Genomic DNA, 26,823 nt, shown 5'->3' with positions numbered 1-26,823 from the left:
GAGACGGCTGGGATGGGGGGGTGTTTACCGGGGGGGCCGTCCCTCTTCAGGTGAAGCTGCTGATGGATATGGAGCCGCCGCCGCTGAGCACCCGGGACCCGGCTTCGGCCCGGTTGCCACCGCCTCAGTGACCCCCCCCACTCCCCCCGCACTGGGCTTCCCGGGCCAGAGTGGGGGACCCCCGCCGCCCCGCCCCCATCTCCCCCAATACCGTCCCCTCGCTCCCACCGCAGCCTGAGCGCGCGCGGAGCAGCCTCAGGTGAGTGAGGGGCGGGGCTTGGGCGAAGCGCGGGGGCGGGGCCTCGGGCGGCGGGGCGGGGCCTGAGGGGCTGGGGCTGGAGGCGTGGGGGAGGTTTGACGCAGGGCTGGCGGCGGGAGGGTCCCCGCGTGGCTGCGGCCCGAGGGAAAGAGGCTGGCCTTGGGGAGTTTGGCGCGGGGCCCAGCATTGGGGGGGCGGTAGCAGGGAACTAGGGGTGCTAAAAGGCGGGAGCTGGGTCAAGCCAGAGGACCAATGACATGCAGAGGCCGGCGTACGAGAGGTCAGGGTACGGCTGGGGTGGACCGGAGGGACCGCGGAGAAAGGGAAAGCGGAGAAGGTACCTAGGGCGGAAAGCCAGGGACGCCAGGATCTGGTCGAGGTTTCAGGGAAGGACGGGCCTAGGTGGGAAAGATCGTGGAGACAGTGAGCAAAGTGGGAGACACGTGGCAGAAAAGAAACTTAAGGTGGAGTGAAAAGTGCTCTCTGAGTACCGTGTAGGGTGAGAAGTCGAGAGGACCGAGAAGGAAGGTATTCACGGCATGTGAGCCTAAGAAAGGAAGGTAACGGAGGAAGCCCTGGGTGGATCTGGGGGGTGAAGGCAGGGGGAGCGACAGACTTAGGAAGCAGGTCTAAACTAAAACAGCCCTCCGGGTGCCTCCTCACACAGCCCCATCCAGTTGTTTTCTTCCCGTGGTCTGCTTGAGTTGTAAACTCTAGTTATTTTCTTCCCCCTTGTCTGCTGGTTGTAAACTCTCTCTTTTTGAATTTGGGATTTATTTTTATCATTACTGGCCCGGCCTGGGGCAATGAAATGCTTAATGGAACATGGACCTCTGGTTATGAGATGTGTAGAAAATAAGGTACATTTTTTCCCCTCTCCAAGGTCAAGAATTTACTAACTCTGCTCCCAGAAAGATTTGCTGCGTTACCACGTGTCATGCTTTGCACACCTTCTTTTGCCTCAATTCCCTCTCTTGTAAGCAAAACTCTACTGTTTGGACTCTTATTGACTCCCATTTACATGTCCAGCTGTGCCCTACTCTCCCTGCCCTCAGCACTCAAAGCATCGGTGGTAAGCGTGGTGGTCCTGACTCACTCACATGTCAGCTCTAGGTCTTCCATCATCATGGCCAAGCTGAAGGCCTTTGAGGCCTGGCTATCTCCCCTTACTGCTACTTGCTCACTTAGCCTGGGTGAAGTTCATGTGTTCATATCCTTAGGAAGCGTTAAAAACAGGTGTCTGACTACCTAGAATGTTTCCACTTAATATAATTCAGATTCTGAGGACAAGACCAGATAAAAGTCCAAATCAGACCATCTGAAAGTGTAGGGTCTTGTGTTAGGAGTATGCTTAATGCCTAGCCAGGAGTCCCTCTTCCCTTAATGGGTCTGCGAACCTTGCTTTGTGGTGTGTGGGGAACTTCAGCCTTCTCCACTAATAGCCTAAAACCAGAGAATCCAGACAACTCCCTAGGTCATGAGAACAGTCCGAAGAGTGGCTCCAGAGATAAAAATAAAGTCTTAAAAGAAGAAAATAGCCTTACCATTGGAAAGCAGGAGAGGTTTCAATAGCGCTTCTTGGGTGGGCCCCAGAGTGGTGGGAGCTGCCTTCACTTTGGCAGTTTCAGAATTATATCTTGTTCTAGTCAATAGAGGCTGAAGTCTCAAGCACAAAACATGATGTCTTTGTTGCTCACTGAGGGCAGTTAGTTCAATTGTAGCTTCTGGGCAGCCCCCTTCCTCACAGTAGGTTCAGGATACAGCATGTTTCAGGAGTTGGCTCAGAAATAAGTCCTGACTTTTTTCCAGTAAAAATGCAACCGAAATTTTCTTCTTTATTTCCTCTTAATTTAAATCTGCAGCCCCAAGGGGCGGGGGGGGGGGGATAAATCTGCAGCCCATACTCCCCAACATCGGAGGAACATCCCACCTTTTACACCCGGCCTCTCCCCCACAACATCCACAAAGGAATCATTTTCTCTCAAACTGGCCATCTCTTTTCCCTCAGAACACATACAAAATAGCCAAGGAAAAAATAAAGATAAATTATTGTTGGGCAGCTATTTCTAGCCTCATTTTACTTTGTGGAAACAAATAAGAGTGTGGGATCCTGTGGGTGTAGACAGTGCCACAGGCACAGGGACTCCCTTCTCTTGGTCTCTTGACCCTGCTGGAGAAGGCTCTGAATTCCAGGCTGTTGGATTTGCATCCTCTTCTCAGACAGCTGTGGACTCTGTATTGGAAACACAGAGACAAGTTCAAGGTTTATCGGATGAAAACATATAAGAAAGAGTAGTGGTGATGTGAATGGCCTGGTCCCTCTGGGGATAGCATCAATTTGTAAACTCTGCTGGAAGGATCATATATATGCTTGTATGATCCTTGAGCCAAGAAGTCCTGTTTCTACCTTAAAGATATTTAGTGAGTGTCTAGGTTGGCTTTTTCCTCAGGCCTGTAATCTCTGAAAAGAAACATGGGAGCTAGAGAATTATTTATTTTCCCATCTATAAACCTGTGTTTCTAGTTCAAGGATTTCAATCACTAAGATGTAAACCCCAAACTATTCATTTTATCACCCAAGAGAAAAGCAAGCAGGGTGGCCCCAAACCTTCCAGCTATGGCAAGATTTAACTTTATGCCACAGTAGAAAGACCCCCAGACTGGTAACCTGGGTTCTATTTGTCCTACTTCTAAATTTATCACTAACCAAATTGGTGATTCTAGGTTTAGTTTCTTCTTCAATTAAAAAACAAACAAAAAAGACAACAAGAAATTGGAGATATCTCTCAACTCCATTCTAGCTCCAAGATACTCCAGCTCCTAGAGTACCCCTGCTCCTAGAGTACCCCTGCTCCAAGGCCCTCCACATGAGGAGAGGCTTACCAAATTGGGGTGTCTGAGCAAGGTTCTTTGTTAGAGAGGAGCCTAAAAACATCTTTCTGGCCCAAACATCAGTGAGCTGTTTTGATCAGCATGCGTTAGGGACTTCTGTCCAGGATTGCCACTAAAAGCAATTGTTCCTATCTCTTCCACCTTTTTGCCACCCTACCCCAGTCAAAGTAATTAATTGAAACTTCTATGTAATTTTAAAAATTTTATTTGAAAGAGAGAAAGAAACCTTGATCAGTTGCCCCCTGCATATCTTGATGGGAGATTGAACGTGAAAACTGGGTATGTGCCCTAACCTGAAATCAAACCCGCCTCCTTTTGGTGTGCAGGACGATGCTCCAACCAGCTGAGCCGTACCCGCCAGGGCGCAACTTCTACGTGATTTCAAACTTCACCTGATATAGCTAACCTGTTTTGGACATCTTTGGCTTCAAAACTGATCATTATAAAACTCAAATTGAATTCCCCTGCTCTACTTTCCCCAACCCTACCCAAACATACAGCTGAACACAGTGACTGTGGGGCCTTTCTATATATTCAAGAGTGTACTCCAGAAAACTCAGTATCATCTCATGTGCATCAGACCTAGTGATTTAAACTGTTTAGTTTGGCCCTTTTCTTATTCCTAAAGTTCTGAAATGAGGTACAGGAGGGATAGGATTGTCTCTCCTCCCACCCATAAACCTTAGCTTTCTCTCTCTTCCACAGTGTACATGGGGAGGACAGGGGAGCGCAATGAACAAGAGAAAAGATGCATTCACCTGAGATCTAGGAGGAGACAAAGGTGATATTTTCCCACCGCCCGGGTGTTTTGTTTCCAGCTGTTACCCCTTCTTATTTTAGAGGCTGGCCATTCCTAGAGTGACCTGGGGACTCATCCCCTCTGCACTGCTCCCCACACACGTGGATAATGAAGCTGAGATGTCTTTGTCTGTGTGATGTATAGACAGAAGGTGACCACCTACAGCCTGATGAAAAAATGAGGCAGATCTTTCTGCTGTACAGACAGACACAGGAGCTGAGAAAGGTTAGTGGGTTTCTTTCAGAGGGCGCTAGGTTGTCCCTAAAGATCATTTCAGAGCCACAAACTGCTCCATGTCCAGGTCTGTTTCCTTGAGAGGGGTGTGCAGTCAGGTTGCAGACCATGCCTAATTCTACCTCTTCCCTCTACCCTCCACCTCTTCCCCCTCCGCAATTTTGCAAAGCCTTGGTAGAGAGCAGAGCCAGCTATGTGATTCCAACCTGGTTTTTCCCTGTTTGTTCAGTTCAGAAAGGAACAGGAAGGAGAGTGATAGTGTGGGTTTGGTCTATTTGTAGTACCTGAAGTCCTCCCTCGCAGGCATGTGGGAAGGTCTGTTTGTTAATAATCACTGGGCTCTACCTCAGATCCCAGGTCCTAAGGCAGACCAGAGAAACAATTTCCACTTCTCCCTGCTGCAGTTCAGGACTAAAAATCAAACGATGGCATGGGTTCTTGACACTCTCCACCTTCATCCTCTTTCCCAACAATATCCCCCTCACCTCCTAGGCTACATGGAGTGTGTTTAAATTTCAATTTTGGAGTGTCACTGGATCAAACCGTTTTCCTTGGAGGATTTGAGGAGTTTTAATTCCTCGTGATATCCATCTTATTTCAGGTTTTCAGAGCCACTACATAGAGAAAACTTGACTTTCTGACGTTCTTGTCACCAGTAGAACTGCGGGAATGTTTTTGAGGAGATGGGGATGGTAGTTGATGCCTGACCTGACCTTGGGAGCCAGACTTTGGATTGATCCTCACCTGCTACTTGTCAGGAAGTGTGATTGGAGATCTGTCTGGGAGGGATGCCCTTTCCTGTTCATATGTGACATCGTGTTGATGGGAGAAAGCCAAGGCCATGGAGGACTCTTGTTATGGTGCCAAGTGGGTTCAAAAGAACAGAGAGAAAAATATTTGTCTACAGAGATTACAGTGACCAGCCTTTTCTCTGTCCTCACAGAGATACTTCCTTTTGAATTGGGAGGCTAGCTGTTTCTAGTCGTTCTGTATGCAGCTCGCTAAACTGAATTTACAGTACATAGTGTGCCTACCTCTATCACTGAATCTGTGTTGCTATGAAGCCAGTTTCCTCCCAAGATCTCGGAGCCAAACCTGTCTGGTTTAACTAACTTCTTGATCCTTGTACCTCCTCCCCCTGTGGTATGTCTCCAATTGGCACTGCCTAATTTGACCCAGTTCCTCTAAGGCAGTGGTTCTCAACCCCTAATGCCGCGACCCTTTAATACAGTTCCTCATGTTGTGACCCCCAACCATAAAATTATTTTCGTTGCTACTTCATAACTGTAATGTTGCTACTGTTATGAATCGTCATGTAAATATCTGATATGCAGGATGTATTTAGGTGACCCCTGTGAAAGGGTCGTTTGACCCCCAAAGGGGTCACGACCCACAGATTGAGAACCGCTGCTCTAAGGGGACACTAAGGTCTGCCTGCCTGGCCAGGCAGGGGAGGAGGTGCTTTGAGGGATGGGGAGCAGGAAGGTTGGGAGGGATGTGCCACCTGGGGATTGAGCAAATAGTGAAGTTCATCTACTGATTTGTTCCTCAGAATACCAAGACAGAATCTCAATGCCCTCTGGCTTCCGGGTTACCAACTGGTATTTAGACCAGTTAGAGGTGGCTAAAGACTTGTTTTGCCCAAGATGTGTCATAGAGCACCTGTTAAAAGGAATTAAGAAGCAGAAGAGCTGCCCTAGCCGGTTTGGCTCAGTGGACAGAGTATCCGCCCAAGGACTGAAGGGTCCCAGTTCAATTCCGGTCAAGGGCACGTACCTCAGTTGCAGGTTCGATATTCCTCTCACATCAATGTTCCTCTTATCTCCCCCTCCCCTCCATTCTTTCTAAAAATCAATGGAAAAATACCCTCCACTCTCTCTGAAAATCAATGGAAAAATGTCCTTGGGTGAGGATTAGCAACAACAAAAATGATAAAATAAAAAAAGAAGCAGAAGAGCTCAGTTTACTGCTAGGAACAAAGTCCAACTCAAACCAACTCCTTCAGATCCTTTTGGAATTGTTTTGGGGCCATTTGGGCAGGTGTCCAAGAGTGAGAGCCAGGGCTAGCTGGATGCTATGCTTCAACTGCTCTGCCCACCTAGTGCTTGTCTAGCTAGCCCCTGGTTTCTCTCTCTCTCTCTCTCTCTCTCTCTCTCTCTCTCTTTCTCTCTCTCTCTCTCTCTCTCTCACACACACACACAATTGCATTAGCATATTTCTTGGTAGAACCTGTTCAACTTGTTCTTTCTTTTTTATATATATATATATATATTTTTTTTTTAATATATTTTATTGATTTTTTACAGAGAGGAAGGGGGAGAGACAGAGAGCCAGAAACATCGATGAGAGAGAAACATCGATCAGCTGCCTCCTGCACATCTCCTACTGGGGATGTGCCCGCAACCCAGGTACATGCCCATGACCGGAAGCGAACCTGGGACCTTTCAGTCCGCAGGCTGACGCTCTATCCACTGAGCCAAACCGGTTTCGGCTGTTCTTTCTTTTTAAGTAACAGACCCCACTCCCACAGGGATCACACCAAAGGAAAAGATGCCTTATGCCTTAATTGATGTTAGAACCAGGAAAAAGCAAGTGATCCATGAAGGCCTTGAGTTATCTGGCTTTTGAAAGGAAGCAAGATGGTTTAACGAAGAGAACACATCTCGGAAAGGCAGGAGACGTGTATACATTTTCCTCAGTCTCACCATGAGCCCTGAGACAAGTCACTTAACTGCAATGAGCCTGTTTCTCCAAGCAGAAAACTGAGAATCTCCTACTCACTTTGCTTCTCCTGCACTCGGGGGATCAGGAGGTTCTAGGGAAGTCACCTGTGGCATCTTGAACTTTGCAGTGATATTGAACAATCCCAAAGGGCAATTATGGAGCTAATGGTTTGGAAATGAAAGCGAGTACCAGGCCGCCCTCTCCCATCTTTGGATCTCTGACCACTGCAAGTTCTCTGGCTAATTCCAGAAGGTACAAGTTCATTAACCCCTGTGGACTTGGGCTCTTTTAATCATTGCCCCTAAGGGAACCTTTTAGGGAACCACTTGTTAATGTGGCTTGTCTGGTTCCAAAGCTCAGTGCACCCCAGGGAGGACTTAGAGAAACGTTTTGTCCAGACCCTGTCTTCCTGGGTGAGACTAGCAATCTCTCTGATTAAATCTAAGGGATTTGCTTTGGGAATGTTTCAGGCTTTTCCATGAGAGTTTTTAGAGACATATGATGTCTCTCAGAACTAGACAAGAATAACCCAGGTGGGGATGCCCTGGCCGAGTGGCTCAGTTATTGGAGCGCTGTCCCATATTCAATCCCCAGTTAGGGTATGTGCAGGAGGCAACCAATAAATATTTCTCTCTCACATCAATGTTTCTCTCTCTCTCTTTTTCTCTCCCTCCCTTTCTCTCTCTCTAAAATCAGTAAAGCCCAGCCATTGTGGCTTAGTGGTTGAGCATCAACCAGTGAACCAGGAGGTCACAGTTTGATTCCCTGGTAAGGGCACATGCCCAGATTGTGGGCTTGATCCCGAGTGCAATGTGCAGGAGGCAGCAGATAGATCAATGATTCTCTCTCATCATTGTTGTTTCTATCTTTCTTTCCCTCTCTCTCTCTGAAATCAATGAAAATACATTTTTAAAAAACAAATGTTTTTTTAATCCTCAGGTAAGAATTAAAAAAAAAGGAATAACCAGGGAAGGGAAAGAAGCAGAAAAATAAAAAATAGATTTTACCCCTGTGTGCCCTTCAGAGCCCCCAGCCCCACCCCTGGCTCTATCAATATAATATTATAAGCAAACCAAATTTGCATCTACCTGCCTCAGTGAGATCCTTCAAAACCAAGAATCTTGGAGGCAGCTTAGGCTATTCATTTCCTTGCCCCACTCTTTTTATTTTATTTTTAAATTAATTTCAGAGAGGAAGGGGGAGGGAGAGAGAGATAGAAACATCAATGATGAGAGAGAATCATTGATCAGCTGCCTCCTGCACACCCACTAGTGGGGATCGAGCCGCAACTAGGGCATGTGCCCTTGACTGGAATTCAGCCCAAACCCTTCAGCCCAAAGGCCAGTGCTCTATCCACTGAGCCAAACAGGCCAGGGCTAACCTGCATTCCAAATTCAGGGTCCCCCCTTCTTTAAAAGCAATAAGCATATCAAAGTATTGACAAGAAGGTGGGGAGGGCCACTTAAAGGTTTAATTTGTTTATCTACCTTCAGTAGAGAACTCTCCTCACTAAACCTGCGGTGGGCTGCTCTCCTCCACCTTCTACTTTCCTGTCCTCTCCCTTCTGCCACACACACAAAACAGAATCCCTTGACCGACTGAATCCTGCCTCCTCCTCTTACTACTACCCTATCCTTAACAAGGTATAGAGCCCTTATGGAACTTTTTTTTTTTTTGCCTCTCAAGGGTTGGGCTGAGCTGAGCTGTAACCTGCCTCATTTCCTACACATTAGCTCCACCCACAAGGAAAAGGTCTCCTCTCAGAACAACACAACCAGGACCACTCTGAAATGAGAGCATTTCCACCCCAGAGCCTGGGAAACAGAAGGTGTGGGTTGGAGGAGGCCCCAGGGTTTGTAAGTCAGGGTACATTGTCTTCCTCACCAGGATAAGGGATGAGGTTTTTCTTCTTCAGAGCACACTTAAGTGATCTTTTAGGTTTCTTGCTAACTCCAGGATGTTAGAGAGAAACCTCTTCCCTTCCCAGTTCTGGCTTCTAATAGCAGCTATTTTCTTTTTCAGCAGAATCTAAGATGGACATAGAAGACTGCAATGGCCGCTCCTATATGTCTGGTATGCCCTCTTGAGCATTCTCTTTGTAAGGGGCTGGGAGCAGACACCCCTGTAGAGCAGCGCCTTCAGCCCCGCAGACCTCTGAGTGCCCTAGTCACAGAGCCGACACCCACACTTACTAGTGCTTGATAGTAATCATTTATTTTGGTCATTTTACATTCCTTCGTGATTTTCTTCCCAGGCTTCTTGGGTGATAGGAGAAGGGAACAAGAGAGGAATATGAGTAGAGACTATTAGAGAGGAATGATTTGAGGCAAAGAGATGGAAGGAAGATGTAGTTCCTTCTGTTCTCTGAAGTCGCCAGCAAACATGATATTTAATAGAGAGTAGAGCAGGGTTTCAAACCTCAAAGGCCTGTGGGGGGGGGGGGCGGGGAGGCAGATGGGTATATAAATGAATGACCTGGGTTAGAATAATGAGCAGAAGAGAATGGTGGGGACTGTCATGAACTGGAAAACATACGTCCTTCCTCAAGGAGCAACAGCTCTTCAGTGTCCGTGTGGGAGTGTGTGTGTGTGTGTGTGTAGCCAGTGTGGCCAAAACTTCCAATTGTTTAAGAGAAATCAAAAATCCAGATTTTATATAAAAATAATGACTCAATTTAAAAAGAAAATGTTTCATGGGGCAAACCAGACTTATCTATAGGCTGAATCTGGCCAGTGGACCAATGGCTTACAGCCTTTGAAGTGGAGATACAGCGCTCAATTCTCCTTTCCCCCAGTCCTTTTCAGTGATCAGAACATACAGCTTTTCATATCTGCCAGATACTCTTACTGAGGCAGAAGAGATCATCGCTCATGGTAAGCCTGGCTTTTAGAGATAGGAAAGTTATCAAGATGCTCTCAGAGTTTAACAAGGTGAAAAGAAAGGAGGAACTTTATCTGGCTCCCGCGCTGAGGGTATAGGAAAGGGCCCAAGACAGAGTGTGTCTAAGATGGAAGGAATCGTTTTTTGGACCATTAGCATGCCAGGGCAGGAAATGATTATACGAGGTAAGGGAAGCCAGAATTGGGTTTTGACATGATGAGTATCCCCCTCAGATATTCAAGCACCACTGTAGAAGTGACCTCTAGCTTTTTTTTTTTCCCCTCAAGTGGGACTTGTGGAGGAAGTTTGGGCATGCACTGAGGGAGATAGCAGGGTGGATCAGGCACACATTTAAGAGTCACTGACGACTCCTGGGTAATGTAAGGGAAGACAACTCTGACCCGTTTTTCATTTCAGGAGGGAAGGAATTGGAATGGGCAAAGGCATTCAGTACCTGCCACATCTGGACAGGGTGACAGGGATCAAGGGGACTGACATAACTGAAAGAGGCTTTATTGGTTTGAAAGCCATAGCCTTTCTGAGGAACCAGCCAACCCTCCCACCTCCTGCTCATTAAGCCTATTCAGAAAACCACTGCAGAGCAACAAGCACACTCAGGACCCTGCTTTATTGCCGGGGACCGCTCAGGCGGATGAAAACCAGTCCCTGCTCCATGGTAGGCAGAAGAGAAACCAGGAAGGTGGGCGAGGAAATACGACAGGCTCTTTTCAGCCCTATCTCTGGAGAATCATGGATAGTAGAGGAAAATTTCTGAGGGTGTTTGCTTTACTGTGCTATGAAACCAAACTTCCCCTGCTTTCAGCAGGTTGGCATGTCCTGTATAAGTAGAGGCCTCTGCACAGGATGGCTTTTTGGGTGAAAGTAGAGGTCAGCCACCTCTTACCTGTGTTTTGAGAATTCTAGACGTCAGCAGCTACCTTAGAGAGGGAGAAGGGAAAACCCAGATAGGGCCAACATGAACCCTGAAAAGTAGCAGCCCCTGCAGAACTGAGCATGGCCGAGACAGTCCACCCGCGGGCCATCTGACCCATCTCTCCTGGAGTGATATGGAGGCAGCGGGGGAGGCTGACGCAGTGCACACCCTCCCAAAGCACCCCAGTGGCTCCTGTGAGGCCATCCCAGCTCTTCTGCCTCCACACCCGGTGGCCTTTCCTCGCCTGGCCACTTGATGAAGGGCGTCTCTCTCCTGTTCTTCACCTGGGTCTTCCCACCTCACAGAACCCAGTTCCGAAAGCCCATCTTTTCTAAAGGTGCAGACGATTCCCTCCTGGGGGGGAGAGGGAAGAGTCATTGATTTACCATCCAGAGCCTCTCCCCTCCCCATTCCCTCTCTCCAGGGAAGCCGAGTTGCTGGGACTGGCTCATAGAACTGTTTGAGCAGTGCTTGTCCCAAATTTTCTGGGACCCCGAAATGTTCAAGGGAACCTCAGTAGAAAGAGATCCAGGGGTAGGCAGCCCAAAGTGTCACAGCCCCTCCCACCCCCAAATTCTTGGAATCAGAAAACCTAGTCTCCAAAGTAGGTCAGCACGTCACTGAGCAGCTCCTCTGGAAGGGAAGGGAGCGGAGGCCTTGTCTTGATAGAGGGCGGATTCATCCAGGGCTGCAGGCAGGCAGCCGGCCCCAGGGGCACAGGCCGGGAGGGGCGGCAGGGAGACTAGACCAGCGTTTTGCCCGGGATCTGAAAGGGCTCAGGGCCACAGAGCCACACCGGCCTGAGACCAGACTGTGCTGAGCCCTCTCACCGCTGAGAAGGAGGGAACTGTCCGTCCCCAGATCCGACAGAGCGACCTCCCTCCTGGAGGAGGAGGGAGAGGAGGGAATCAGTGCCTGAGTTTGGTGGGGGAGGGGCTTTCTGCGGATCTGAGCGCCTTGAAGCTGCCCCACGTCCTGGGCCCCATGACCTCTTGGGGCCTTGGCCTCCCCAGCTGGAAGAGGATTGGGCCTTCCCTGGGGGCCCCCTTTCTCCCTCCCACCCCGAGGGCCCATCCATCTCTCTCTTGCACACACTTGCTTCTCTCAGGCATTTGTTGTGCAGTTCCTCTTTGTCTGCTGGGCACGAGGGCAACGGCATCTGCCTCCCGCTCCCTGTGCACACCCCCCACCCCCGCCCCTGCACTGGCTTGGGAAAGAGATGCTGTAGCCTAGCACCCCCCCCCACACACACACACACATATACATTCTACATTCTCTGCAGCCCCCTCCTCAAGCACATCCAAGCGTTCTCTCTCTCTCTCTCTCTCTCTCTCTCTCTCTCTCTCTCTCTCTCACACACACACACACACTCTCTCACACACACACACACTCACATGCATACACCCTGGGCTGAGCTCTTGCTGGCTGCAGCCGTGGGCCCCTGCTCACCGTGCCGCCGCCGCTGCCTGCGAAATGACGGCGGTTCCCCTCACTTCCAGGAATCCACGCTTCCTGGAAGGTGAGTGGCTGGGCTCACCCCTGCCTGCCACCGAGACGCAGACATGCACACACCACCCGCACCCCCTCGCCGTTTCCAAGGCGGCGGCCGCGCTCGCACCCCGGGGTCTCACCGGCCAGGGAAGGATAATGTAAGTCCAGGCAGAAGGCGGTCAGCGGCGGGGGGCGAGGGGGTGCCGGGGCGAGGGAGCCGATGCCGCCACAACTCCCGAGACGGAGGAGAGGCAGAGGATGGGGGCTGCGCGTGTGTGGCGGGGGAGGGGGCGTTCCTCCTCGCACCCGCCGAGGATGGGAGAGGGTGTTTGGTGTTGCTAAGCGCAGGCTGCGACTTGGACAGTGGGAGCTCGTGGTGACATCTTGATTAGGCCTTGGGGACAGCTGCGAGCCGTCCCGGGGAAATGCCGGGACAGAGACGGCCCGGGTGGGCATGGGTAGCGGAGGGTCGAGGTGAAGAGGCGCCTTGGCAGCAGATGCCTCCGCCTGGAACGGAGATGCGAGGGGCCTCGGCTTCCTCCCCACAATAGAGCCGGGGATGGGCGGCTCTCTCTGCTCCTGGACCCGCTGTTCGCTGCCGGCACCTTGGAGCTGCTGGGCAAGAAAGGGAAAGCGGTAGGACTAGGTCCCTTGCAGAGGAGCGTGGAGGCTCCCCCGCTTCCCGGCCATCCCTAGAAGTAGCCCCTCGGAGGGTTTGGGAAGGGCAGAGGAGCAGGCGGCGGACTCCCTCCTTAGCTTGGGGGATGTCTGTCTCCCTCCTGCCTTTCTGCACCGGACTCACCTCCTCGTGCCTCTGAGGTGAGCCTCATGATTTGGCTTTGCCCTCCAGGGGTCCAGGCAATCGATGATGACTTTGACCAAGAAAATGTCTCTGAGACCTGAGAGCAGCCTTAATGCTTGGCTTGGACAGTCTGGGGTTTCCTGGGAGTCCCAGGCATTTGAAATTCCCTCACTGGGGTTTCTGAGGCTGAGAGGAGAACTGCTGAACTTCCCAAATCTGATTCTAGTCCCCTTCTCCCCTTCGCTGGAAATCACGATCCCTGGGGCCCCATAAAGATTGTCTATGCCCCGGAATGACTCACTTGTATGCATTAGCCCCTTGAAGTAGACTTGAGCCTGCTTCCCCTCTGGCCTTGATCCTCGGGAGGGCAGCGGCATCAGAGAGCCTCCTGAACTACTGACGTGATCCTGGAGGCACCTGCTCTTCCTCCTGTTCCCAGGCCGTAATAGGGAGAGCCACAGAGGATATTCCCCCTAATGTCTCTACCTATCCCTTTAAGGATATTTCTCCCCATATATCAAGGCTCTGGCCCCAAGAGGCAGCTTCAATCTAGTAGGCTGGGACCAGCGATGGACTTCCAGGGAGTTCCTACTCCTTTCAGGGTCAAGGACTCAGGGCCAGGGCCCAGAGAGAGCCCTGCTCTTCCCTGTTGCTAACATTGAGAGATTTAGGGCAAGTCAGCACTAAGGATTGAAAAGGAATGAGAAGATGCCCTTTCAACCCTTCTCACCTCAGTAAACCCTCCGCATAGTTTAAATGACATATTTTAAAACTGGGTCTGGGTCTCCAAGTCTCAGCTCACACTGAGATGCTCACTTTGTGATATGTGTGGTTCTGATTTGGGCAACGTTTGTAGATAACCATGGCTCATCTAAAGAGCCCCAGCTGGGGAAACTCGGTTTTAAGCCATAAAGCTTTTCCTATAGGTAGTAAACAATTTCCTTAGACTTTGATGGGATAGCGTGCGGGAAATGGGACTTTTAGGAGAGGATATGAATGGGAAATGGTCCCAAAGTCCTGAGTGGTTGTTTTCTTCCCACTGACCAAAGCTGGAGAGGGATCCCTCAGGAGGGTGTGTTCCGGATTTCTTGCCTCAGGCCCAAGACTCCAACCATTTTATAATGGAATCTTTATTTTGTGAAAGTAAGTATGTTCATAGCTGGGAAATTGGGTAAAGTACTAATAGGTGGATTTTAGGGATGAATTTTAGGGTTTCTCTCTCTCTCACTCTCTCTCTCTCTTCCATATTTAGGGCTGTCTGCACACATCCATGCATGTTCATGTTAGCAGATACTATAGAGGCTATGAGTATGTTTATCCCAGTAGGTATGTTCTCTGTATGTGTATCTACATATGTGATCTTGTCTGTGTCTGTGTGTGTTTGTCTACATGTCCTTTATTTCACCTATGTATTTGTGTAAATGATTGTGGGGAGGAGGGATTTTTTTTATATCTTTAGGTGTGTTATCTGATTTTTTAAAAGATATATGAACTTCTCAAAAAGCATTTTTACAATGCAATTTGTCAACAAGTTAAAATGAATATAATGAAAATAAACTGATTATTTCACTGTCAAGGGAATACCAAGTTGTAAATATCTGATTGAAGTCATATCAAATAGGACGCTTTCTAGAGTAGTCAAATTTCGCTAATTTTAGACAATCTAATGAGCCCAGATCCCCCCTCCTGAAACAGTGAGTCCCAGTTGGCTGGGTAGGTGGTGGTTAAGGACATGGGCACTTCTTTTATGTGATCAGCTTCCAGTTCTACCGCTACTGGCTATATAACCTTGGGCAAGTAATGCAGCCTTTTTTGTGCCTCAGTTTCCTCACCTGTGAAATTAGGATAATATTGGTACCTACTTCATTGGGTTGTTGTAAATGAAATAGTTCAATTAAGGTGTATGAACATTGCCTGGCACATAGTAAGCACTCAGTTCATGTGAGCTGCCATCGTTATGATTGCTATTATTATCATTAGATTCAGGGACAATTCCAGCCGCCCCTCCTGCAGATCCCGTACCTGGTGTTGGGGGCTCCGGAGAGGAACAGTAGGGAAGAACCGGCTGTCCTGAACGCCTCCCTGCTGAGGCCCCCATTTTCCTCTCTGCCCCGGCCCGCCCAGCCCCAGCCCTGCTTCCTGTGGACGTCAGGCAGTGATGCTCTTCCCCTCAGGCCTAGATAAAGGTAGGGTGGGCAAGACCCAGCCACGGAGCTCGCGGAGTCAGCACGGGCACCCAGGCTGGCCAGGGCACAAGGTATGGTGCCCAGCGTCCAACACGGCCTTGTACACGGCTACAAGATCCATGTAACTGAGTTTTGAAAAGATGAGGCAGTTTACTAATGGCGACAGCTTCACCTGCCCTCTTGCTCTCTCCTCTAAGGTAGCGGGGACTCATCTCTGGAGAAGGAGTTCCTTGGGGCCCCAGTGGGGCCCTCGGTGAGCACCCCCAACAGCCAGCACTCTTCTCCCAGCCGCTCACTCAGTGGTAAGTGCGCCCCCCTCCCCTCGCCTGGCACAAGGCGTCCCTGTTTGTGTTTGGCCCTCGATTCATCTTCCATTGGCAGCCATTTCCCCATCGCTGCCTCCCTCTGGTTTCCTGCTCAGAGTCTCTCAAATCACTAAGGAGCTCCGTGTCTGGGATTTCCCTCACTTCTGAAAGAAGAATGAACTCTCACTGCCAGGCAAGGGTGGAATTCACAGAGGCATGGGTGGGATTAAGGTAAAGGCCCCAAAGAGAAAGTCTGGAGTGAGAATAGCAGGTCGATAGCAATGGGCACGAGCTGGAGGTAGACAGGAAACAGACATGAGAAGGGTCTCCTCATCACCCCCCTGAGTCTCCTGCCCAGAGGGTCCCCAGGACTGCCTCTTCTCAGCTGGCCCCAGATCTGTGACATTCTCCAAATGGTTGGAATAGCCAGGAATGTAGGTCAGAGCTAGAGCCAAAGCTTTCTCCTCAATGGCTCCCCCTCCTCCATCCCCCTCCGGTTGTGATGGAGGGAGGAGAGGGGCTCAGTCTTACGGGGTGGGAGGAGAATGTAGGCCGTGTCGGTCTCCCAGTTTTACTCTCTCTTTAGTCCTGTCTCTTCGGACTTCTAGGACTGTTTTCCTGACACTGTTACTTGCTGGCTTCCTGCCCAGGGCCAAGTCAGACATCTTTCTTAATGACAAGAGAGTGGAGAAATAGGCTCCCCTTAGCTTCCTCCTCTCCCCAGTGCTTTTCCCTCGAAGCCTATTTGCCTGACCGGTGGGGTAGGAGGACAAGGTTGCTTCGGGTCCCAGCAGGACCCTGGTGTCACCACTCTGGACACCTAGGGTAAGGCCTCCTTTGAAGCCTGAAGGCCTCAGGGCTCAGAGACTCCTTTGGACTCGGGAGGGCCATTCTGGCCTGGGGGAAGGCTCTCCCCTTTGCCTGTCTCTGTCCTAAACACCATCCCACCCTCCAGCCAACTCCATCAAGGTGGAGATGTACAGCGATGAGGAGTCGAGTAGACTGCTGGGGCCAGATGAGCGGCTCCTGGAAAAGGACGATAGTGTGATCGTGGAAGACTCGTTGTCGGAGCCCCTGGGCTACTGTGATGGAAGTGGGCCAGAGCCTCACTCCCCTGGTGGCATTCGGCTGCCCAATGGCAAGCTCAAATGTGATGTCTGTGGCATGGTCTGCATTGGACCCAACGTGCTCATGGTGCATAAACGCAGTCACACAGGTGAGTAAGCCAAGGGACCAGGGAGGAACTCCCACGTGGGCCCGAGAGGCAGAGGCAGTGCTGGGAGGCCATGCCTGGGTGGGGTAGCCTCGGAAAGGGAAGGGTCTCTCCTGGCACATATTCTAGCTGAGGGAGGGGAAAAAAGGGTTGAAATTCAGCCTCCCTGAATGCCTATACTTTCCTGGCACTTTCTTCAGCTCTTACTATAAAGAAAAGCCAATACTCTTCTGAGGAAGTGAGGGAGGGGAAAGTATTGTAGCCTCAAGAAGGATCCTAGCTCTGGCCAGGTGGCGCAGTTGGTTGGAGCATCATCCCATACACCGAAAGGTTGCGGGTTCGATTCTGCTCAGGGCACATACCTAGGTTGTAGGTTCAATCCCCAGTCAGGGCACATATGGGAGGCAACCAGTAGATGTTTCTCTCTCTCTCTTCTTTCCTCTCTCTGAAATTAATTTTTTAAAAATATCCTTGCCCTAGCTGGTTTGGCTCAGTGAATAGAGCGTCGTCCTGAGGACTGAAGGGTCCCGGGTATGATTCCAATCAAGGGCACATGCCCAGGTTGCGGGCTCGATCCCCAGTGTGGGGCATGCAGGAGGCAGCCAATCAATGATTCTCTCTCATCATTGATATTTCTATCTCTCTCTCCCTCTCCCTTCCTCTCTGAAATCAATAAAAATATATTTTAAAAAACCAAACAAACAAAAAAACATATCCTGAGAGCATCAGCCTGTGCACCAAAGGGTGGTGGGTTCGATTCCCGGTCAAGGGCATGTACCTGGGTTGCAGGTTCGATCCCTGGCCCGGTTGGGCACATGCGGGAGGCAACCAATTGATGTGTCTCTCTCACTTTGATGTTTCTCTCCCCCCCCCCCCCCCACTTCCTTCCACTTTCTCTAAAAATCAATGGGGAAAAATATTCTCAGATGAGGATAACAACCAAAAAACATATCCTCGGGTGAGGATTTAAAAAAAGAGAGAGAGAAGGATCCTATACCTAATGGGGATAGGACTCCTGGATATTATTTAGGCCCTCCCATCGATGAATAAAGAAAAAATACGGAATATAGAAGCCTCTTCTCAGCTTCCTTGGGCTCTGGGCTCCTGCGGCAGTGAGAGCCCGATGGGGCTTGGTTTGTGATAAGGGTCTTTCGGCCCCATGTTCCAGGTCTAGTTCGCTTCTCCCTGCCACAGCCCCTTATCCACACCTTCCCAGGATCAGACTGCCCCAGGGATCTGTATTAAGCAGGATCAGTATGAGTGGCACAGCCTTGCCTCTCAGAAATGTGTTCTGAGCCCGTTCCCTGAGCCAGTGTGGGGCAGGGGTGGGGGTGGGGGGGCTGGGTTCAGCCTCCAGAGTCCCTCACAGCCAGTCCCCGGCACCTCTCTTTCCCTCGCAGGCGAAAGGCCCTTCCACTGCAACCAGTGCGGAGCCTCCTTCACCCAGAAGGGGAACCTGCTGCGCCACATCAAGCTGCACTCCGGGGAGAAGCCCTTCAAATGCCCCTTCTGCAACTACGCCTGCCGCCGGCGGGACGCGCTCACTGGCCACCTCCGAACACACTCGGGTCAGTGACCTTTCCAGTGGGAGAGGGGGAGGTGGGACCCCAAGACACCCCGCGACTTCTCTTGTCTCTGTGGGATGCAGTGTTTGTTCTCCAGGAGGGCAGAGCACCCCCGGAGTGGACAGGGCCCTGCCTCTGTAACCCTCCTCCAGGCAGCAGCCCCGTGGCACATGTGGGGGACTCTGATAGGCATTTTGCATCTGCCACACTCTGTAACGTGGAGAGCAAAAGGAGCACAGGCAATGTTCTTGGGTCTTAACAGTCACCCTTCCCTGCCTGGCTATTTTTATTTTTATTTTTTAATATTTTTATTGATTTCAGAGAGGCAGGGAGAGGGAGAGAGAGATGGAGAATCAATGATCGGCTGCCTCCTGCACGCGCCACACTGGGGATCGAGCCCGCAACCCAGGCACGTGCCCTTGCCCGAAATCGAACCCAGGACCCTTCTGTCCGCAGACAAAGCTCTATCCACTGAGCCAAACCAGCCAGGCCATGCCTGATATTTTTAAAGGTCATGCTGATGCAGAACCATCTGTGCCCCATCACCCCCCACTTCTGAGCACCAGGGTGACCCCTTCTTCCCTCATATCTGCCCCAGGCCCCACACTTGTCACCATCTTTGCCCGCTTCTGTCCTCTCCTTGACTTCCTCCTGGTTCCTGAAAACATCCACGGGCCTCCCAAACTGGAGGGAAGGAAGCCTATGAAGATGATCCCATTTCTGTTCCCCATCCCAAGAGGTCATCACCGGACCAGGAGCGAGAGCGAGTGCCCGGAGCTCAGGGTTTGGAACGGTGCCCGGGAACTGGACTGACTCGATTTTCTAGCCCAGCCCAGACTGAATCAACATCTGCCTAATCAGCTGGACAGATAGCACTTTTGAAGCCTTTCACTAAGTTTTGAGCTTTGGGCTTGGACTTGGGAAAAGGTCAGGAGCTGAGCTGGCAGGAAGGAGGGAGCTCAAGACGGGAAAAGGAGGAAGGAGGGCAGAGGGTAAAGAATTAGTCGGGTCTGTCCTTGGCAATGTTCTTTGCTATTTTTCTCTTTTCCTAAACTCTCATGGGCCAGGATTTAAAGGGACAAAGTGATCACCTCCCCACCCTCTACTTTTTCCAGCCACCTGCCTTGCTCTCACCTGGGAGCTGGGACCTCTTTACCTCTGTGTATGTGGAGGAACAACAGAGAGAAAGAGCATCATTGGCCCATGCTTTATCCTCTACAAAGCATTTCACTTGTCTCCTCATGTGATCCCCATAACAATTCCGAGGTAGATGTTACTACCTCCATTTTGCTGACAAGGAAACTGAAAAAGAAGAAAAGATTTGCCAGTCACAGAGCTATTCTTTCTGCATCCTCACTGGAACCCCATCAAGGTCCTGGGGAAAGGGGCCCGCCCCTGCTGGTTTGGAACAAGGGTGGCTTGGCCCCTAGAAATCTTACCAACAGCAAGGCAGGGGTTCGGGTGGGATTGGGAGGTTCTGTAGGAGATTATTGGGGCCAGAAGAAGACACGGATATACTATTGGGTCCCGCCTTTATGAGATGCTTTCTCTTACAGCCCACACTATAAGAAAAAGAGGGCTCCTCTCAGATGTTAAAACATTCCCCTAACATCAGAGTCTTAGGTCAATGGAGTCTGTGACTTTAATCTCATCCCACAAACACCGAGCAAGAGCAAGATGGTAGTAGATTGGCTGAGTCAAGGTGCAGGTCAGGCATGGGCCGGGAGAGGGTTCCTGGAGATACTTCTCCTAGCCCCTGCTCAGTAGTAGCAAGACACATAAATTAAAATATACAATACCTTGTTTCTCTCACTTTTTTCTCTCCTCTCACAAACATCATCTCTCAAAAGCTGTCTTTCAAGGAAGTATCGATCTCAGTCTTCCCAATCTGTTCTCTTCACTAGAAACAAAATCCTTATTTCCTGTTCTTTAAAAAAAGCACCTCCAAAGTTGCCCTCTTCTTTTTATATCCTCTCCATTGTTTTCTTCTCTGCTCTGTTATTCTTTTTCTCTTCTCAAAGTTCTCCATCAGATGATGGTTTTTCTGGGGCTCTCTTTGTATCTCAATGTAGAACGACAGAAAGAATAATAAGCAGCAAAACTGGGCTGGCAGTAGAGGTAAAAAAGGACAAGCAAAGGTCAGTGAAAACTGCCCCTCCCCACATCAGCAGATCTAAGGACTCTCATTTCTGTCACCCCAGCCCACCAGTTTCCCCCAAACCAAATCAGATAGTTCGTAAGCAAAAAATCCCCTTGTCTGGTAAACAGCGCTGACACCGCCTGCCACATGGAAAGGTTAAACCACAGTGTGGGCCTCAGACTCTGAGATCCTGGGGTGGGGCCAGCCTGCCTGCCAGGGATGATCCCCTACCAAGTCCCTGGGCTCTTCTTTCCTCTGAGCAGCAATTTGGCCATCTTTTTTGTTGTTGTTGTTAATCCTCACCCAAGGATATTTTTTTCATTTATTTTTAGAGAGAGTGGAAGGGAGGGGGCGAGACAGAGAGAGGGAAACATCAATGTGAGAGAGACACATCGATTGGTTGCCTCCCACCCCTACCCGACCAGGGTTGGGGATCAAGCCTACAACCGGAATCAAACCTGGGACCCTTTGGTCCGAGGGCCGATGCTCTATCCACTGAGCCAAACCGGTTAGGGCCATTTGGCCATCTTGAGTCTTATCAGCAACCCAGTGCTACATGACCTGGGCGTCCCCTTTCGCTTCCCATAGCCGCCACTGTGCCTCTTCTCTGAGGTTTGGTCATCTGCCCATGCTCACAGCTGCAGTTGGGGAAGGGAAGACAAGCAGAAGAATTCGATGGAGCAGGATCCCTTCCTCCTCAGTGTCCCTTTGCTCCTAGATGGCTGTGTAGAGCCAGGGCACTGGGAAAAGTAACCTTGATGCTACTTGCTTCCTCTCTCCTGCACAGTCTCCTCTCCCACGGTGGGTAAGCCCTACAAGTGTAACTACTGTGGCCGGAGCTACAAGCAGCAGAGTACCCTGGAGGAGCACAAGGAGCGGTGCCACAACTACCTGCAGAGTCTCAGCACTGAAGCCCAAGCTCTGGCCGGCCAGCCAGGTGGGCTGTGGGCAGGACTACGGGGGAGTTGAGGGCAGAGCCGGAGGGAGGGAGTACAGGACAAGGGTGATTCCAGCTCTTGCCTGCACAAGGGGTGAGGTCCATGGGGAAGGGACAATTACCTCAGTAATTAGGGTGCCGAGCACCCCAGTTAGTGCAGAGCCCCTGGTAAATGCTGCAGAAGGACCCAGAGGTAGGGGAGGATTTGATCTATGTTCTTAGTCTAATAGGAGAGAGAGAGAGACTACAAGGAAGTATAAAATTGAGGGTCAGATGTATATAATTGTCCCCAAATTATCTAACCTGTTGCTGGGATAATAATGAAGTAAGCTGACCTAATTTCCCAAGCATCAGGTATGACCTTCCGTGACTCCTGACCTGCTGGTTTTCTCCAGGAGAAGGCTGCTGGGCCAGTGCTACCCCTCCTCAGCTGCTACTCCCTGTCCCCACCTCCCCCCACTAGGTGATGAGATACGTGACCTGGAGATGGTGCCAGACTCTATGCTGCACTCATCCTCTGAGAGGCCCACATTCATTGATCGTCTGGCCAACAGCCTCACCAAACGCAAGCGTTCCACCCCCCAGAAGTTTGTAGGTAAGAGTCCAGTGGTAGAGGAGACATCAGCTTTAAGCCATAGCTCATCTGTATCTGAGCTCTGATGGCCATTAGACCAGTTGGGTCTGGAGATTTGATTGAAGGAAAGAAAGCAGTCTGGTCCTCAGAATCTATCCCCAAAATAGAAGCAGAATGAAGAGGGAGAAAGTACCTCGAGAGGGTGGAAGGGGTTAGTGTTGAGGGCTCATGTGGTGGTTTTAGAAGAGAGTGTCAGGGTTCTCCTAGTTTTTGAGAATAGCAAGGACTTAAGTCTGTGGGGACTGAGACCTGGGCCCTTTGAGTCAGAGGGAAGAGGCGAGTATGAGGACCTCACCTGGCCCAGCTGTCCAAGGACCTGGAGCTTTATAGAGAACTAGAGGCCCAGTGCACAAATTGGTGCACGGGTGGGGTCCCTAGGCCTGGCCGGCAATCAGGGCCAATCAGGGCCGGGCCCACGGGGGCCTGCTGGCCGAGGGGAGAAACGGGGCTCGGGAGATTGGCTGCTGGTTCCGAGGAGGGAGCCGGCCCTCAGCCCCCCGGGAAAGGGGCTATGTCCACTGCCGCCCACCCCCAGTTCCCTGTTCCAGCTCGGGGCCCAAAGGCCCCAGCAGGGTCAGGAGAGGAGGTAACGGTTCGCCAGGCCAGGCGCAGAAGAAACAGAGTCCAGACACCCTCACTGCCGCCAGCCGTGGGAGATTGGCTGTAGGAGTGCACTAACCACCAGGGGCCAGCTTCTGCATTGAGCATCTGCCCCCTGGTGGTCAGTGCGTGTCATAGCAACCGGTTGACCAGTCGTTCCGGTTGTTCTGGTCATTTGGTCATTAAGGTTGCTTAGGCTTTTATATATATAGATATAGATAATGCAAGAATGATAAAGATCAGTGGCCCGGGACTGAGACCTCTAAGATTATAGTCTAGAGTTGGAGAGCAGCCCCACAAGGGACCTAACCGCCAGGGAAGTAAATGAAGAGTGGTAAATCATGTGATAGCCATCCTTGTGGGTAAGAAAACAAAGGCATCATCCTGGGGAGCTCAGGAATCCTCCATGCCCAGCTCTGCTGAGAGCCTCCTCTCCACAGGTGAGAAGCAGATGCGCTTCAGCCTCTCGGACCTGCCCTACGATGTGAATTCGGGTGGCTATGAGAAGGATGTGGAGCTCGTGGCACATCACGGCCTGGAGCCTGGTTTTGGAGGTTCTCTGGCCTTTGTGGGGGCAGAGCACCTGCGTCCCCTCCGCCTTCCGCCTACCAATTGCATCTCAGAACTCACGCCCGTCATCAGCTCTGTCTACACCCAGATGCAGCCCCTCCCCGGTCGACTGGAGCTTCCAGGATCCCGAGAAGCAGGTGAGGGACCCGAGGACCTGGCTGATGGTGGTCCCCTCCTCTACCGGGCCCGAGGCCCCCTTACTGACCCTGGAGCATCCCCCAGCAATGGGTGCCAAGACTCCACAGATACAGAGAGCAACCACGAAGATCGGGTTGGGGGGGTGGTATCCCTCCCTCAGGGCCCCCCACCCCAGCCACCTCCCACCATTGTGGTGGGCCGGCCCAGTCCTGCCTACGCCAAAGAGGACCCCAAGCCACAGGAGGGGTTACTGCGGGGCACCCCAGGCCCCTCGAAGGAAGTGCTCCGGGTGGTGGGCGAGAGCGGTGAGCCCGTGAAGGCCTTCAAGTGTGAGCACTGCCGCATCCTCTTCCTGGACCATGTCATGTTCACCATCCACATGGGCTGCCATGGCTTCAGAGACCCTTTCGAGTGCAACATCTGTGGTTACCACAGCCAGGACCGGTATGAATTCTCTTCCCACATTGTCCGGGGGGAGCACAAGGTGGGCTAGCAGCCCACTGCCCTCCCCTCAGTTCGCCACTCCCTTGCCCCACATACAGGAGTCTAGCCCTGTCCCCACCACATCCCAAGAAGTTGTGCTGTGTAGCCCCACCACTGGCTACCTGACTTCACACTTGACCCTGAATCTTTCTCACCTGTCCTTCCCCCTGACTGATTCAAGCATCGTGATGAAACAGGTTTTTGCTTATGTTTCTCCTTTTTCTCTTACCCTCTCATCCCAGCATACTCAGAGTTATTTATTAATATAATTAGCTGATTTTTCTTTTGCATTTTTTAACTTCTGTCAGTCACTTGCCACTCCTCCATCCTCTTGCTCACAGTCCCCTTCCCCTTTAGGCCTAATTTTTCTCTCTTTGTTCTGGCTTTCTCCAACAGCCCCTGGGGTGGGAGGCTCCTCTTAGTACTAAGAGACCTTGAACTTCTTGCGTTAAGTCCTCACTTTTGCATTGCGTGATGCTTCCGTTTGGATGCTGATAGCTCCCTCTGGCCCTACCTTAGCTCTGTGGCATTATATCCCCTCTCTGGGACCCTTCAGCCCGGTGCTCCATACCTCTTGTGCCCTCTCACATTAGGCAGCTTGCACTTTTCTTAAACAAAGGAAGAATTCCCTCATTTGGAAGTAGGAGGGGCTGAAGACATTCTCCCCAGTCACTGTGGGACTGAGGGTCCTGACCGCCCCCTAGTAACATGAGTTCCCCAAAGCCCACATTCAGGATCTCCCTCTAGGATGTGATATATCTCTTCCCTCTTCTCGAACAACCCCCAACACTGCTCTACTTGCTTCAACCTGCCAGGCTACTCGGTGGTAGCTTTTCTCTCCTTGGAGTGCCCCAATTTTATATTCTCAGGGGCCAAAAGGCTAGGTCTGCATCCTCTGTCTCTGACACGTTGGGAGCCACAGGTGCCTAATTGGGAACCAGGGCATGGGAAGGGGTCGTTCAAAATTCTCCTTACTCTCCCACCTCTCAAACTTCTTCACTCTAGTGACCTCCCTAGGCTCTCAGGGACTCCTGCAGTCCCCGTCCTATGAGAAACCAGTGGGTTGCTGCCTGAAGACAAGGGGGTATCTCAGCCCCTCGGTCACACTGCCTTCTTCTCTCCCCACCCAGCAGGATTCACCCTCGGGAGGAAAGAGTGCCTCTTTTCTCTCTTCTGATTTTCAGTGTAACCAAAAATTATCCCAGGACGAGCAAGGGCATGTGCCCCTTACCCTGTCCCACTCTTGTCCCAGCAAGAATGGGATGGGCACAACTAAAAGGGGGCCACCTGTGACTGCCCCCCTTCTACACTCAGCTCCCAGATGTAGGGCAGGAGGGGCACTCTCCTCCTGGCTACTGCAGAGACCCTGGCTATCTGGGTAACCTGGTTAGCGAGAAGGGGCAGGAGGAGACACAGCTCCACTGCAAGTGGAGGTCTCTCTACCAGAGTTCCCTGCCCAGGGCCACAGCCATCCCATTCTCTGCTTCCTCGAGATTCAAACCAAAGGCTGTTTTTCTATATTTAAAGAAGAAAAAAAAAAGTAGAAAACCAAACACAACACCTCACAAGTTGTAACACTTGCTCCTTCTCTCTCCTTTTTCTTCCTTTCCACCTTTCTTTCCACATGTCCTTTCCTTATTGGCTCTTTCGCCTCCTACTTCTCTCACTCCCTATCAGGGGTGAATTGGGGGTTGCTAAAGGATTGGCTAAGGAACAGACCCTGGGATTGGGGCTCTGAGAAGAGTCTACCTTACCCCCTCGGGGGAAGGAAGACACTTAAAAAATTTCTCCTCTTCTTCCTTCTTTTTCTCCCCCATTATGTGGTCTCTCCCAGAGAACCAGATTATCAGGGAGGGGCATTGTGGGTTGATCTTTCCTCCTTGACAAGGTAGCAATAAACAGATGCTGCCAAGGGCAGAGGATGGGGGAATGATCTGGGAGGAGAGTGGTCTCTAGAGAAGGGGAGAGTTTTCTCATCAGCAACATGGGAACTGACTCCTTTCTTCAGGATGGCAGCAGAGATGAGATTAATATCCGGGTTCTCCTCAATTGTTCTGATTGTTGAACCCCTTCCTGGTAGACCTACCACCTCTTCTGTGTCTGCTGTATCTTTGGTAACACCTCATAAGGACTAGTCCCTTCTGGGGTATCAGAGCCTTAGGGTGCCACCATCTCCTCCCCCCGTCAGATTTGGCACCTATAACCTCCTGGAACATGAAGGACTGTGCTCGGAGGCTGTGCTCTGAGCCCATGAGAGCAGAGACTGGAAGGCAAGACCAGGTGCTAAGGAGGGAGAGAAGCGCACTCTGTCTCTCTCCAGACCATCACTGCACTTTAACCAGGGTCTTAGGTACAAATTCCTACTTTCTGGAGCCTTTCAGCTCTGGAAACTCAAACACTCTCACGCTCTCTCTCCCAACTCCTTTTGCATAAAAAAGAAAAAAGAAAAAAATACATGGAAACCCATGTGGAGAAAAGAGGTGTTTTCCTTTTATACTGATACTCAAATTAGCACCACACACAAAAGAATTTCTAAATAGACACTTTTCCAGATCTTTGTGTTCTCGTGTCAGTGTCCAAGCTGCAGGTGGGATTTTGTAATACTTCTGGCAGCTTCTGTCCTTGTGTAAATAATATATATTATATATATTTTTAATTAGAAGTTATGAAGAACAAAAAAAAAATAAAAACACAGAAGCAAGTGCAATACCACCTCTCTTCTCTCTCTCTCTCTCTCTCTCTCTCTCTCTCTCTCTCTCTCTCTCTCTCTCCCAGGGTTTCATTTGTAGCCTATGCTTGGTGTCTCCTTGGACCTTACCCCTTCATCTCCTCTTCCTCTGATTCCCCCGCCCTGCCCCCTTTTTAAAGAGTTTTTCTCCTTTCTCAAGGGGAGTTAAACTAGCTTTTGAGACTTATTGCAAAGCATTTTGTATATGTAATATATTGTAAGTAAATATTTGTGTAATGGAGATATACTACTGTAAGTTTTGTACTGTACTGGCTGAAGGTCTGTTACAAGTAAACATGAGTAATTTAA

The 26,823-nt window shown here is 50.6% G+C and overlaps 1 protein-coding gene across 11 annotated transcripts; it reads left to right on the top strand.

Moving 5' to 3' along the window:
• The first annotated feature begins 146 nt into the window (after positions 1-146).
• On the top strand, positions 147-26,823 carry IKZF4 (IKAROS family zinc finger 4). 11 transcript variants are annotated; one of them, XM_036302098.1, is made up of 10 exons: positions 183-259; positions 3,857-3,932; positions 4,095-4,175; positions 8,934-8,981; positions 15,399-15,503; positions 16,462-16,722; positions 18,120-18,287; positions 21,212-21,361; positions 21,825-21,956; positions 23,036-26,823. In XM_036302098.1, the coding sequence occupies exons 4-10, from the start codon at positions 8,942-8,944 to the stop codon at positions 23,794-23,796; spliced, it is 1,617 nt and encodes a 538-aa protein (XP_036157991.1). In that variant the 5' UTR covers positions 183-259; positions 3,857-3,932; positions 4,095-4,175; positions 8,934-8,941; the 3' UTR covers positions 23,797-26,823. The 11 variants fall into 11 exon arrangements, with proteins under 11 accessions (XP_036157989.1, XP_036157991.1, XP_036157988.1 ...); XM_036302096.1 differs by lacking the exon at positions 3,857-3,932 and having other exon boundaries at positions 147-259; positions 3,992-4,175; positions 8,931-8,981; XM_036302095.1 differs by having other exon boundaries at positions 3,857-4,175.

The sequence above is a fragment of the Myotis myotis genome, unplaced genomic scaffold (assembly GCF_014108235.1).
Source record: "Myotis myotis isolate mMyoMyo1 unplaced genomic scaffold, mMyoMyo1.p scaffold_m19_p_3, whole genome shotgun sequence".
NCBI classification, from domain to species: domain Eukaryota; kingdom Metazoa; phylum Chordata; class Mammalia; order Chiroptera; family Vespertilionidae; genus Myotis; species Myotis myotis.
The sequence above is the reverse complement of the archived record's forward strand: the minus strand, read 5'-3'. Positions and strand labels throughout refer to the sequence as shown.